At 43.9% G+C, this 16,169-nt stretch overlaps 1 protein-coding gene across 1 annotated transcript in view; it reads right to left on the reverse strand.

Moving 5' to 3' along the window:
* Nucleotides 1-16,169, reverse strand: part of LOC128703340 (uncharacterized) — a 352,588-nt gene that overhangs the window by 37,031 nt on the left and 299,388 nt on the right. The window contains exons 22-26 of the mRNA XM_070085304.1: nt 15,483-15,589; nt 13,365-13,534; nt 12,929-13,140; nt 12,255-12,429; nt 1,961-2,099 (exon numbers count right to left, since the gene is read on the reverse strand). Coding sequence (XP_069941405.1) covers nt 1,961-2,099; nt 12,255-12,429; nt 12,929-13,140; nt 13,365-13,534; nt 15,483-15,589 — 803 coding nt within the window. The remainder of the gene's footprint in view (nt 1-1,960; nt 2,100-12,254; nt 12,430-12,928; nt 13,141-13,364; nt 13,535-15,482; nt 15,590-16,169) is intronic.

The following is a 16,169-nucleotide window of genomic DNA, read 5'->3' on the forward strand; positions in this document are numbered from 1 at the left end:
TGTGTGTGTGTGTGTGTGTGTGTGTGTGTGTAGGGTACATCAGTCACACACCGTACTATCTGTTATCCTCCATGTGCTGCCTGCCACATGATGTGAATCACACACCAGTGAGGATAAACACTCCACAAGGCCTGACATGAGAGTGGTGGTACAGGACACTCACAAAGGGAGAGGTGGTCTTTCACTTACCACTCAATACTACTTATGAAAGACTTCAAAAAACGCTTTCGGAAATATTTTATTATGTTAAATCTGACACTCTCGCTGTGGTGAGCGAGGGATCATTGTGATCCCTGATGATGGGAATGTTGGGAAGCCACCCAGCTGGCTGCCAACCTTTCAAAAGATTTCAATATATTTACTTAATAAGGGGGAAAATTCATTGTAGCATCACAGGAACATTAATGTAGGGTTAAAAAGATCAATTTTCTGCGCTATATTCGTGTCACTCAGCGCGAGGAGTGACTGAGGCTCGATCCTCAGGTTGCTCTAATTGCGAGATATACACGCAATCTTCCTGCGTACCTGTTGAACATAGAGACATGTGTAGCACGTGTGTTGAAACGTGTGTAGCACGTGTGTTGAGACGTGTGTAGCACGTGTGTAGCACGTGTGTAGAGACGTGTGTAGCACGTGTGTTGAGATGTGTGTAGCACGTGTGTTGAGACGTGTGTAGCACGTGTGTAGCACGTGTGTAGAGACGTGTGTAGCACGTGTGTTGAGATGTGTGTAGCACGTGTGTAGCACGTGTGTAGCACGTGTGTAGAAACGTGTGTAGCAGGTGTGTAGCAGGTGTGTAGCACGTGTGATATCAGGTATCTAAGAGAGGATGTACTCTTGATCCAAGGAACAGGAACGTGATTACCCTCTGCTCCTTCCGGGGAAGCAATAATAATAATAATAATAATAATAATAATAATAATAATAATAATAATAATAATAATAATAATAATAATAATAATAATAATAATAATAATAATGATAATAATAATAATGATAATAATAATAATAATAATAATAATAATAATAATAATAATAATAATAATAATAATAATAATAATAATAATAATAATAATAATAATAATAATGATAATAATAATAATAATATTACAAAGCTGTGCTAGTTCAAATTTTCCAGGGCTAGTGCAACTAGGATCACTTAGGGCTAGTGTAACTAGAATCCACCAGGCCTAGTGCAACTAGAATCACCTAGGGCTAGTGTAACTAGAATCCACAAGGGCTAGTGTAACTACGATCACTTAGGGCTAGTGTAACTAGAATCCACAAGGGCTAGTGTAACTACGATCACTTAGGGCTAGTTTAACTAGAATACACCAGGGCTAGTGTAACTAGGATCACCTAGGGCTAGTGTAACTAGAATCCACCAGGGCTAGTGTAACTAGGATCACCCAGGGCTAGTGTAACTAGGATCACCCAGGGCTAGTGTAACTAGGATCACCTAGGGCTAGTGTAACTAGAACCCACCAGGGGCTAGTGTAATTAGGACCAGAGGTCACAAGATACTGATAGGAATTGACAGGGTGGAGAGCTGGAGTCTGAGAGGCAGGTCACAAGTACACGAGATCAGAGCTGGAAGTTAAAATAACTGATAAGTCGCAGGGATGTTAGGAAATACTTCTTTAGCCTTAGAGTGATAAAGAAGCAGAACGACGTAGACATCGAAGTGATAGAGACGAAAGGGTCCTCCTTACCTTGTACCTGGACACAAACACACGTAGCACAACGTCGATGTTTTGCCCCTATAACGAGTTGTTCAAGTATTTGTACAGGTCAGTGACGCTGTAGTATGTTCGAAACACCATCTAGTAAAGTAAGTCACTTTGCTACGTGTGTTTTACTCATCCAGGACAGACCGAAACGTCGTCTCAAGTTCCCACTCGTAAGTGTGGGTTTATCGTGAAATATTTGATCCTCGCTATTGTGACTTGTATCTGTTTACCTTGTACTTGTTAAGTGACGGTTGCTGTGGGATGATCACCATAGCTGAGAGCCACTGGCGTCCCTTGTGACCACTCTGCTTCCACACCGCCCATGGGCGCAAGCCCACGCTCGGGTCCTCAGCATCCACCATCTCCAGGCTGTGGCAGGGCAGGAAGAGGCGTATCAATGAGTGCAAATTAAAAATGGTCAGGTAACGTGATAATCAGTGGAGCGACAGTTTTATTATCCTAGCCTCAGGTACCTAGATAACATATGAAAGTCCTTACACTACACTGAAGTGGATAGTCCTTAGTCAAGCCTGAAGTGGATAGTTCCTACTCAGGTCTGAAGTGGATAGTCCTTAGTCAAGCCTGAAGTGGTTAGTTCTTAACAGACAGCTTCAGTGAGAACTTTCAAGTCCTCTGCTATCAGTCTTTCCCAAGTCCTACCACGTAAAAATAGGAAAGGGATAGTAGGTGACGAGGACAATATAAACACAAATGCAGTATAATGTGATCCTTTATTGACTACGTTTCGCCCACACAGTGGGCTTTTTCAAGTCACAAACAGAACTACCTGGGGTGGAAGGAACGCGAGTATTTATAGTCCAGCTCCACAACCACGACCATCAAGGACATCACCAGTAGTAGGCAGGACAAGCCTCCATCCTCTGCAGGGGTATACATAATCCCTTGTAATGACTGCAACAAGTTATACGTGGGCGAAACATCAAGGGACCTCCAAACACGTGTTTCAGAACACCAATACGCAAGCAGGTCTGACGACACAAGAAATGCCTGCGTACAACACCGTAATTCACACAACCACTTGATAAACTACAGAAACTCAAGACTTATCGCCACAGAAGACAACACTCAATACCGAAGAATCCTGGAATCATCACTCATTTCTATATCCGACAACTTCAACCAGAATAGTGGCTTCTATAACATAGCTGAACCACTTGCCAAGAAACTTCTTCATCGCTATCCCACATAAGAACACTGTAGAAGGTCTGCTCACAACTTATCCAATCTCCTTTCCAAGCTACCCAAGTTTTTAGACTCTATAACCCCACTCGGTACATCATCAGATGCAGCATTCTTCACCTGACCTCAGCTGGACTATAAATACTCGCGTTCCTTCCACCCCAGGTAGTTCTGTTTGTGACTTGAAAAAGCCCACTGTGTGGGCGAAACGTAGTCAATAAAGGATCACATTATACTGCATTTGTGTTTATATTGCCATTGTGTCGGTATTTTATACCATTTATTTCCAGGTGACGAGGAATTGGAGAAACAAAGAAAGTTGAAGAGATGGAAGAGAAAGATGAAGGGAAGAAAACAGTCATGAGAAGAATCAGTGTGTTCAACCCACCAGCTGGTTGACATGACGGTATGACACCTGGCACCAGCTGGTTGGCATGACGATATGACACTTGGCACCAGCTGGGTGACAAGACGGTATGACACCTAGCACCAGCTGGTTGACATGATGGTATGACACCTGGCACCAGCTGGCTGACATGACGGTATGACACCTGGCACCAGCTGGCTGACATGAGGTATGGCACCTGACACCAGCTGACTGACATGAGGTATGACACCTGCACCAGCTGGCTGACATGACGGTATGACACCTGGCACCAGCTGGCTGACATGACGGTATGACACCTGGTACCAGCTGGCTGACATGACGGTATGACACCTGGTACCAACTGGTTGACATGACGGTATGACACCTGGCACCAGCTGGCTGACATGACGGTGTGACACCTGGCACCAGCTGGTTGACATGACGGTATGACACCTGGCACCAACTGGCTGACATGACGGTGTGACGCCTGGCACCAGCTGGTTGACATGACGGTATTACACCTGGCACCAGCTGGCTGACATGACGGTGTGACACCTGGCACCAGCTGGTTGACATGACGGTATGACACCTGGCACCAGCTGGCTGACATGACGGTATGACACCTGGCACCAGCTGGCTGACATGACGGTATGACACCTGGCACCAGCTGGTTGACATGACGGTATGACACTTGGCACCAGCTGGCTGACATGACGGTATGACACCTGGCACCAACTGGTTGACATGACGGTATGACACTTGGCACCAGCTGGCTGACATGACGGTATGACACCTCGCATCAACTGGTTGACATGACGGTATGACACCTGGCACCAGCTGGTTGACATGACGGTATGACACCTGGCACCAGCTGGCTGACATGACGGTGTGACACCTGTCACCAGCTGACTCACATGACGGTATGACACCTGGCACCAGCTGGTTGACATGACGGTATGACACTTGGCACCAGCTGGTTGACATGACGGTGTGACACCTGGCACCAGCTGGTTGACATGACGGTATGACACTTGGCACCAGCTTACTGACTCGACGGTATGACACCTGGCACCATCTGGCTGACACTACGATAACCTGACAACTTAAACCAGCTAGGTCACACTAGGCCACTTGACACTTGACACTTGACACTTGACACACTACGACAATTTACATATTTTTATCCATTTATGCTTAGTTATATTAATTTCTCATCTCTTTATTTTTTCTTTCTTCGTGTTTCACTTTACTTGTTTCTCCTCTACGCTTCGTATTTGTACCAGCTTCTAGTACGAGCTGCTGGCAGCCATAGCCTGGTGGATCAGACAATAATTAAGACCAGTTTTAGAGTAGACCTTCAAGGAAGAATTTATCTCGTAACTGGGGATGTGTATGTCAGAGTTACGTCACATATGTCAGAGTTACGTCAATAGTTAAGTCAAATGTATGTCACATATGTCAATCGTATGTCACATATGTCAGTGGTATGTCATATATGTCAGTGGTATGTCATATATGTCAGTGGTATGTCATATATGTCAGTGGTATGTCATATATGTCAGTGGTATGTCATATATGTTAGTGGTATGTCACATATGTCAGCTATATGTCACACATGTCAGTAGTAACGTATGTTACTAGTATGTTACAGTATGTTACAATGATTATGTCACGTGTCAGTGGTAAGTCACACGTGTCAAGGTATATACCAAATGTATTTGTCCGTTTTTTCTTCTCTGTCTTGAGTAATACAACTTTGTCTTCTAATTCGCACATAGGAGAGAGGAGCTCGTGACGACGTTTCGGTCCAACTTGGACCATTTACAAAGTCACAGTAGTCACGTTAGTGTGACTTTGTAAATGGTCCAATGTGCGGGTTATTTGTGTATTATGCGTTTCTCTGGCGATTTTACTTATTGATTATTATTATTATTATTATTATTATTATTATAATTATTATTATTATTATTATTATTATTATTATTATTATTATTATTATTATTATTATTATTATTATTATTATTATCATTATTATTATTATTATTATTATTATTATTATTATTATTATTATTATTATTATTATTATTATTATTATTATTATTATCATTATTATTATTATTATCACTATAGACACTATTAGTATTAATCTTATAATTATTATATATTATAACTTTTAATATTTTTATAATTATCATTAATTTATTATTAATTATAATTATTAATAACGCTATTGATATTATGAATATTAATTATAATTGATATTATTATTAATATTATTATTCTTAATAATATAAAACTTAATGATTCAAATGGCCAGAGGATTATTATTATAATCAAGGGGGAGCGCTAAACCCGTAGGATTATACAGCGCCTGGGGGGGATGTGGGAAGGATTCTGGCTTAATTCGGGGAACCGGATCACAGATCCAATTCCCTAAATCAAGAGCCCTCACCATCATTAAGGAACCTTCCCTGAGGGTAAAGGCCAGAGGAGATCACAGTAAAGGAAGCAGAGGCGAGCCAAGAGTAAGTGAAACACGGCAGGCTGGCACCGTAGACTATATTTAATATTTAGGACCCTTTTACTACTACTGTTGTCCTGCTACGGTTACCATTACTACTACTACTATTACTACTACTACTACTACAACTGTAACTATTACTACTTCTAGTATTAATAATAATAATGGGTACTACCATTGTTACTATTTCTTCTGCTACTATTGGTAGCAGATTCCATACATCAGCTAGTATGATGGTTGAGGTCCCGAGGGACCGGATTATATCAGCTAGTATGATGGTTGAGGTCCCGAGGGACCGGATTACATCAGCTAGTATCATGGTTGAGGTCCCGAGGGACCGGATCACATCAGCTAGTATTATGGTTGAGGTCCCGAGGGACCGGATTACATCAGCTAGTATCATGGTTGAGGTCCCGAGGGACCGGATTACATCAGCTAGTATGATGGTTGAGGTCCCGAGGGACCGGATCACATCAGCTAGTATTATGGTTGAGGTCCCGAGGGATCGGATTACATCAGCTAGTATCATGGTTGAGGTCCCGAGGGACCGGATTACATCAGCTAGTATCATAGTTGAGGTCCCGAGGGACCGGATCACATCAGCTAGTATTATGGTTGAGGTCCCGAGGGACCGGATTACATCAGCTAGTATCATGGTTGAGGTCCCGAGGGACCGGATTACATCAGCTAGTATCATGGTTGAGGTCCCGAGGGACCGGATTACATCAGCTAGTATGATGGTTGGGGTCCCGAGGGACCGGATTACATCAGCTAGTATCATGGTTGAGGTCCCGAGGGACCGGATTACATCAGCTAGTATGATGGTTGAGGTCCCGAGGGACCGAATCACATCAGCTAGTATGATGGTTGAGGTCCCGAGGGACCGAATCACATCAGCTAGTATGATGGTTGAGGTCCCGAGGGACCGAATCACATCAGCTAGTATGATGGTTGAGGTCCCGAGGTACCGAATCACACCAGCTAGTGTAATGGTTGAGGTCCCGAGGGACCGAATCACATCAGCTAGTATGATGGTTGAGGTCCCGAGGGACCGGATCACATCACTTAGTATGATGGTTGAGGTCCCGAGGGACCGAATCACATCAGCTAGCATGATGGTTGAGGTACTGATGGACCGAATCACATCAGCTAATATGATGGTTGAGGTCCCGAGGGACCGAATCACACCAGCTAGTATGATGGTTGAGGTCCCGAGGGACCGAATCACATCAGCTAGTATGATGGTTGAGGTCCCGAGGGACCGGATCACATCAGCTAGTATGATGGTTGAGGTCCCGAGGGACCGAATCACATCAGCTAGTATGATGGTTGAGGTCCCGATGGACCGAATCACATCAGCTAGTATGATGGTTGAGGTCCCGAGGGACCGAATCACATCAGCTAGTATGATGGTTGAGGTCACGAAGGACCGGATCACACCAGCTAGTATGATGGTTGAGGTCCCGAGGTACCGAATCACACCAGCTAGTATGATGGTTGAGGTCCCGAGGGACCGAATCACATCAGCTAGTATGATGGTTGAGGTCCCGAGGGACCGAATCACATCAGCTAGTATGATGGTTGAGGTCCCGATGGACCGAATCACATCAGCTAGTATGATGGTTGAGGTCCCGAGGGACCGAATCACGCCAGCTAGTATGATGGTTGAGGTCCCGATGGACCGGATCACATCAGCTAGTATGATGGTTGAGGTCCCGAGGGACCGAGTCACATCAGCTAGTATGATGGTTGAGGTCCCGAGGGACCGAATCACATCAGCTAGTATGATGGTTGAGGTCACGAAGGACTGGATCACATCAGCTAGTATGATGGTTGAGGTCACGAAGGACCGGATCACATCAGCTAGTATGATGGTTGAGGTCACGAAGGACCGGATCACATCAGCTAGTATGATGGTTGAGGTCACGAAGGACTGGATCACATCAGCTAGTATGATGGTTGAGGTCACGAAGGACCGGATCACATCAGCTAGTATGATGGTTGAGGTCACGAAGGACCGGATCACAACCACCAGAGATATCCACGGGAAAAAACAGGCCTCGTGTGATAGCAATGCATGCAGTAAACATCAAGAGATCGACGAGCCTGTATTTACGTACTGACCTCCTGGCGAATGTTAACGAAGGCCGGTCCGTAGAACCAGTAAATTAGATGAAGATAAAAGATTTACGATCCACTTCAGGAGGACAGAAAGAGGAAGGACGCCTAACAGGATCCTACCTCACAAGAAGACTGGCCACGGAAACTTTCACCAAAATAAGGTGAAGGACTTTATTAATCTCCTTCCACTTATTAGGTATCCCAGAGGGAAGAGCTTTTAAGCGGATGATCGAATTTCCCCTTTTTTCTTTCTCCAATATTCCGTCTTTTTTCCTCATAACTCGAAAACTCATTCAATGAACCCCTAATTATGTATATATATATATATATATATATATATATATATATATATATATATATATATATATATATATATATATATATATATATATATATATATATATATATATATATATATAAACGAAATAAAACAAAAGATAAAAAAGGGAAATGGACAAAATGAAAGGAAGGTGCCAGGATGAATGTTGTGCAGGAAGGTGCCAGGATGAATGTTGTGCAGGAAGGTGCCAGGATGAATGTTGTGCAGGAAGGTGCCAGGATGAATGTTGTGCAGGAAGATGCCAGGATGAATGTTGTGCAGGAAGGTGCCAGGATGAATGTTGTGCAGGAAGGTGCCAGGTTGAATCTTGTGCAGGAAGGTGCCAGGTTGAATGTTGTGCAGGAAGGTGCCAGGTTGAATGTTGTGCAGGAAGGTGCCAGGTTGAATGTTGTGCAGGAAGGTGCCAGGTTGAATCTTGTGCAGGAAGGTGCCAGGTTGAATGTTGTGCAGGAAGATGCCAGGTTGAATCTTGTGCAGGAAGATGCCAGGTTGAATCTTGTGCAGGAAGGTGCCAGGTTGAATGTTGTGCAGGAAGGTGCCAGGTTGAATGTTGTGCAGGAAGATGCCAGGTTGAATGTTGTGCAGGAAGGTGCCAGGTTGAATGTTGTGCAGAATGATGACAGGTTGAATGTTGTGCAGGAAGATGACAGGTTGAATGTTGTGCAGGAAGGTGCCAGGTTGAAAGTTGTGCAGAATGATGACAGGTTGAATGTTGTGCAGGAAGATGACAGGTTGAATGTTGTGCAGGAAGTTGCCAGGTTGAATGTTGTGCAGGAAGGTGCCAGGTTGAATGTTGTGCAGGAAGATGCCAGGTTGAATCTTGTGCAGGAAGGTGCCAGGTTGAATGTTGTGCAGGAAGATGCCAGGTTGAATGTTGTGCAGGAAGGTGCCAGGTTGAATGTTGTGCAGGAAGATGCCAGGTTGAATGTTGTGCAGGAAGGTGCCAGGTTGAATGTTGTGCAGAATGATGACAGGTTGAATGTTGTGCAGGAAGGTGCCAGGTTGAAAGTTGTGCAGAATGATGACAGGTTGAATGTTGTGCAGGAAGATGACAGGTTGAATGTTGTGCAGGAAGATGCCAGGTTGAATGTTGTGCAGGAAGGTGCCAGGTTGAATGTTGTGCAGGAAGATGCCAGGTTGAATGTTGTGCAGGAAGGTGCCAGGTTGAATGTTGTGCAGGAAGATGCCAGGTTGAATGTTGTGCAGGAAGGTGCCAGGTTGAAAGTTGTGCAGAATGATGACAGGTTGAATGTTGTGCAGGAAGATGACAGGTTGAATGTTGTGCAGGAAGATGCCAGGTTGAATGTTGTGTAGGAAGATGCAAGGTTGAATGTTGTGCAGGAAAATGCCAGGTTGAATGTTGTGCAGGAAGGTGCCAGGTTGAATGTTGTGCAGGAAGATGCCAGGTTGAATGTTGTGCAGGAAGGTGCCAGGTTGAATGTTGTGCAGGAAGATGACAGGTTGAATGTTGTGCAGGAAGGTACCAGGTTGAATGTTGTGCAGGAAGGTGCCAGGTTGAATGTTGTGCAGGAAGGTACCAGGTTGAAAGTTGTGCAGGAAGATGACAGATTGAATGTTGTGCAGGAAGGTGCCAGGTTGAATGTTGTGCAGGAAGGTGCCAGGTTGAATGTTGTGCAGGAAGGTACCAGGTTGAATGTTGTGCAGGAAGATGCCAGGTTGAATGTTGTGCAGGAAGGTGCCAGGTTGAATGTTGTGCAGGAAGGTGCCAGGTTGAACGTGTGTCCAGGAAGGTGCCAGGTTGAATGTTGTGCAGGAAGATGCCAGGTTGAATGTTGTGCAGGAAGGTGCCAGGTTGAATGTTGTGCAGGAAGGTGCCAGGTTGAACGTGTGTCCAGGAAGGCGTCAGGCTGAACGTGTGTCCAGGAAGGCGTCAGGTTGAACGTATGTCCAAGAGGGTGTCAGGTTGAGCGTGTGCTTTGGAAGGCGTCAGGATGAACGTGTGCTCTGGAAGGCGTCTGGTTGAACGTGTGCTCTCAAAAGGCGTCAGGGTGAACGTGTACCCTGGAAGGCGTCAAGGTGAACGTGTGCTCAGACAGGCGTCAGGGTGAGCATGTGCCCTGGAAGGCGTCAGGGTGAACGTGTGCTCAGGCAGGCGTCAGGGTGAATATGTGCCCTGGAAGGCGTCAGGTTGAACGTGTATCCAGGAATGTGTCAGGTTGAAGGTGTGCTCTGGAAGGTGTCATGGTTGAACATGTGCTCAGGCAGGCGTCAGGTTGAACGTGTGCTCTGGAAGGCGTCATGGTGAACATGTTCCCTGGAAGGCGTCAGGGTGAACATGTGCCCTTGAAGGCGTCAGGGTGAATGTGCGCTCAGGCAGGCGTCAGGTTGAACGTGTATCCAGGAAAGTGTGAGGTTGAATGTATATCCAGGAAGGTGTCAGGTTGAACGTGTATCCAGGAAGGTGTCAGGTTCAACGTGTATCCAGGAAGGTGTCAGGCTGAAGGTGTATCCAGGAACGTGTCAGGTTGAACGTGTATCCAGGAAGGTGTCAGGCTGAAGGTGTATCCAGGAAGGTGTCAGGTTGAAAGTGCCCTGAAAGGCGCCAGGGGTGAAATCTAGCCCCTATCCACCGCTCCAAAATCTGACTAATATATTCCCAGCAAGGTGAGTCTGCTGATAGCGCCTGCCCAGGCAGCTCATCAATAAGTTTTTCTCCCTCCAGAGAATTTACTGTTGTTGGTCGAGTCAGTTTTGCTTGTGAGTTGAGAGCGTCGTTGAGGGACAGCCTCCTCGCCTATCTCCCATAACTAGCGTCATGCTTCACATTTTTACTGATTTCAAATGTGGTTTTCGAGAAATAAAAATCACGATAGCCTGGCTGGATTGCCTGTAAATTTCTGCCTTTTTTTTCTTTTCCGCGACTTGTTTTTGCTGCTAAATGAGTCTTGACGACGTGACGAGGAAGATGAACTAATTGGATTTGTTGGATTTTATGAAGTCCTGGAGGCGCATCTGTAGCTAATCTGTGGCGTACCTGTTACATACCAGTAACACGTCTGTATCACACCTGTTACATACCTGTAGCACATCTGCAATACATCTGTTACCGGTATCGAGAGTGCTTTCAGCCTAACAGCCTTATTTTCTCCCGTGAGAAATCACTTCAAACACAGATTGATATCTTAATTTAAGACAGGTTGGTCTTGGTTGCAAGTTAATCAAGATATTGTGTATTCTTTTTATTACCAAACTTAATTTTCTGTTTATCGTGAATCATCTAGTGGGATATCTGGAATATCCCCTAAAATATGAGAGGTAACTTTAAAACACCGATCGGCTTCAAACTCTCAAAGCTGGTGTATCTTAGCTCAGAGGGAAGGAATGGTGCATAAGTGGTGGTGTCTTTGCCTGCCTTACTCTTACTAGTTATTTTGCTTCTAATTAAACCAGAATAACTTTTTTTACATGGTTGTGGAGCATTAAGACAAATATTACTACGACGAGAAGGCTAAAGAAAAAAATATTGAAAACTTACTTAACTTTTTTCGGAATATTGAAGTTTGATAAATTTACTGTAGACTTCTCTGGCAGCGAAAAAGGCACATATATACACACTTCTAAGACAGTATAACACACCTCTTACAATATAACACACGTCCTCATATCTAACACAGCATAACACATATCCTGAAGCAGATAAAACGAACACACCTCTTACATCAAAACACGTACACTACTCTCACATCCAAACACCTACACTATACTGACATCATAACTCACTATAGGTTACGAAGAATATTTCTCCCTGAGAGTGCAGCGAAGGAATTATATTTGTTAAATATATGAAGACAGACTGAAAAGAAAACGTGAAGACATCTGCCCATCACACGTTTCTCACCTGAGTGACTGCTGTAATCAGGTACTCACCTGAGTGACTGCTGTAATCAGGTACTCACCTGAGTGACTGCTGTAATCAGGCATTCACCTGAGTGACGGCTGTAATCAGGTACTCACCTGAGTGATGCGTTAGAGGCACCGAGCCAGGCATCCAGGCGATACTTGAAGCTGAGGACGCCTACACCTCCGTCAGGATGATGGAGCGTGGGGGTCACTAAACGGCTAGGGACGTCGCCCCCTTTCCCCGGCTTCTCCGATACCGGTGACGGCTTCACTGAGATGTACCGTAGCACTTCAGGAGGAAGAAGAGAGAGGGATGATGAATGATAGCTACAAGGAAGGGAGTGCCAGAAAGTATACTCTCAGATATCCACCTCCAACGGAAAATATACACCGAGAGATGGTTCATATACACTGTGTTGGAACTTATAGGATCGTAAATGGCCAAGATAAATAAGCAGACAGACGATCGAGGGCAGGATTAAGAGTAAAGAATAAGTCACAATACCGTGACTGGAACAATACACAAATAATCCGTACATAGGAGAGAGAAACTTGTGACGACGTTTTGATCTGACTTGAACCATTTACAAGTCGTAAGCTTCTTCTCCTATGTGCGGGTTATTTACGTAGAACCGAAAGTGTTCCGGGTGATCTTGTGTCAAAGAATACTCTGTGATCCTGGAACTCAGTTATGAAGACACTCTTGAGAACCACATCTCGCTCAGATGTACCCTGTCATCCCAGAGCTAAGCATTGTCCTCTCAGTAAGAGCCTCCACCACTACTTACCCTCAAAGTTATCATCCAGACAGTGTCGTTCATCATCGCCGTCAGGACAGTCAATGCGACGGTCGCAGACGGAGAGCTCCGGGATACAGTGCCAGGACGGACAGCGATACAAGCCTTGGGCGCAGTTTTCTACGCCATCCACTCCCACGCCCACACACTCCCTCTCATCCTCACCTCCCTCACAGTCCCACACACCGTCACAGATCTGGAAGCTATATAGGGAAGAAAGTGGAGTTATAAACAGAGGAAGGATGGATGGACTGTGACTGTCTAGAAATAAATATGTGGATGTGTGGGATAATTGTTTCATTTTTGTGAGTCTGTGATGTTTATGGGAGGGGAAACTCACCTAACTACAGAGAAGTTGTGGGAGAGAAAGAAGGGGGAACTCACCTAACTACACAGAAGTCGGAAACGAGAGTGAGAGAAGACTCACCTAGCGACGCAGACGTCACAGACGAGGTGAGCCAAAGGGCAAGCGTCACAGTAAAGCTCATCAGTGCAGGAGGGCAGAGAAGGTGAGCCGTCACACACCTGCTCCTGGGGCACACACACACCTGACGTAGGGCAGATGAACTCACCAGGGCCACAGTAGGCGCACCCAACCTGCCCACGGAGCACACATTTTGAAACTAAGCAATATATGAGGTAATATTTCTATGGTTTCAACTAATTAGACCTAGGGAGACCTTGGGTCATATGACCAAAAGTGGTCGTCAGCGAGTCAACACATGAAGAAGACCAGTCAGGATATACCTCTCTCTCTCTCTCTCTCTCTCTCTCTCTCTCTCTCTCTCTCTCTCTCTCTCTCTCTCTCTCTCTCTCTCTCGTGTTAATACATGCAAAATTTCAGTGCAAGAAATATTTATACAAACAAGGATAACCCACCATAGCACAAAGCAATGTATATATATATATCCAACACAATATACACTACTCAATAGCACACACTAGCATACCAGACTATTTTTTTGTATAATGTATATATGTGAAGTTTATGAGAATATATATAAACAAAAGCGTAATTATTTTTTATTACACAGAGATAATATGATTTTTTTTGTTTTATTTACGTTTATCATGTTTAACTGTTACATATTAAGCGCGGGTTATGTAGCGATTTTAACCTCTTATGTTAGACATTTGTACAGAATAAACGAACACACACACACAATATATATATATATATATATATATATATATATATATATATATATATATATATATATATATATATATATATATATATATATATATATACTAACAATTTCTTTAAGGTGTTTCACTGTTATATTGTTACATTGTCAACATGTGAGTCTTGACTCAGCGCTGTTGAGTTGGTGCAGGTTTTTTCATGTTTATGCACCAAACTCATTATTTTGCATCAGTGACTTATTTCAGTGGGTTATATTTGCAAGTGGCAGGATATAACAGCGTGAAGAGGACTGCTCACTTCACGGAGTTCCACAACGCTCTAATTGAGCTTCAAGATAGAGCGGAATGCTCAAAAGTATATGTGAAGGATACGCTTGTGTCTAGAGAGCCTCTTTGACTGTGTCTCCTCCATGTCATCCTCTCAGGGAGTCCTTTTTATCATTCCAGAACTCCTCTTGTTCCTCTCTCTTTAATATTCCAAAGCCCGAGCTGCATTTCTTGAATCTTTAAAATTACACTGGCTCATTTCTGCTTTAGACTCTCTTTATTTTCTCATGTTTTACGTCCTAAATATTCCAGGGCCAATCATCTATTTCAGAGTCTCCTAATTATTCCTGGTTCAAATTTGTGTTGCCTAAATGATCTCTAATATTCTAAGATACTGAGGAGAATATTGGCAAGATTCCAGTGTGGCAATTCTGCTACTGTTCTCTGAAATTACTTTCCACCTAGAGACTCGTTCTTTTAGGTACACGACGGCTCTCTTTTTGATCTCCAGCGGGAAAATTCGTATCATAATTATGTGAAGAAAATATTCCTCTTAATGAGCTGGGTTGCGGAGCAGACATCAGCGTTGTCTGCAGCGTCAGCAGAGGCTCGTCAGGATGAGCAGAGAGTGGGAGAGGGAAGAGGAGGTTATTATGGGTGAGCAGTGTGAAGGAGATGAGGGGATTATCAGGGTTAGGGAAAAGTAGGTAGAGGGGAGGGGTTGAAGGGGAATGAGGGGGTAGTGGGTAAGGTGGGTTAGTTATCACGTCAAGACCATGGTGGGTTATCATCCACGACAAGACCATGGTGGGTTACCAACCATGTCAAGAAAATGGTGGGTTACCAACCATGTCAAGACCATGGTGGGTTAAAAACCACGACAAGACCATGGTGGGTTACCCACCATCTCAAGACCATGGTGGGTTAAAAACCACGACAAGACCATGGTGGGTTACCAACCATGCCAAGACCAAGGTGGGTTACCAACCACATCAAGAGACCATGATGGGTTACCAACCACGTCAAGAGCCCTTTGTAGGTTACCAACCATGTCAAGACCATGGTGGGTTACCAACCACGTCAACACAATTGTGAATTATCAACCACGTCAAGACCATCGTGAGTTACCTACCTCGTCCAGACCATCGTAGGGGCAATCCTTGCGACCGTCGCAGCGCCAGGACGCAGGCACGCGCAGGCCGCCAGAACAAGTAAGTATCCCGCCAGCACCAACCACATCTACATCAACACCACAACATTATTCAACTTTCTCACGGAGAAGAAAGAGGAACAGAGGGAGAAAGGGAATCCAGACTTAGGGAGGGAGAGTAAAGTAAGAGAAAGTGAAAGAAAACGCTGAGATAAAAGTTGATTAGGAAATCATTTATAATTCCACTTAATAATTTTTTAAATACATATAATACTTCTATAATATCCTTCACTATGTATAACACTCCTATAATATCCTTTAATATAATCTTACTAAAGATGGAAAGATATTTCAAGACTGGAATCAAGTTGCAGACAATAGAAATGGTTAGTCACAATTTGTGTTGTTAGGTTAGTTACCCGTGTCTTAGTTTGCTTACCTTAATAATTTTCTAAGGTAAACAAGTTTATTTGGGTACAGTTATACATAATTACAATTATCACACGTAGTTTAACATGCACATTAAATAAAACAAAGAAAACAAAGAGGTCAATGTGGTTTATTTCCATTGGAATTCTTGATAACTTCAGAGATTTACACTTACAGTCGCATTAAGTGCACAAGTGCACTTACAAGAACATGAGTGTCGCGTCTGCTAAGAATATTGAA

The sequence above is a fragment of the Cherax quadricarinatus genome, chromosome 15 (assembly GCF_038502225.1).
Source record: "Cherax quadricarinatus isolate ZL_2023a chromosome 15, ASM3850222v1, whole genome shotgun sequence".
NCBI classification, from domain to species: Eukaryota; Metazoa; Arthropoda; class Malacostraca; order Decapoda; family Parastacidae; genus Cherax; species Cherax quadricarinatus.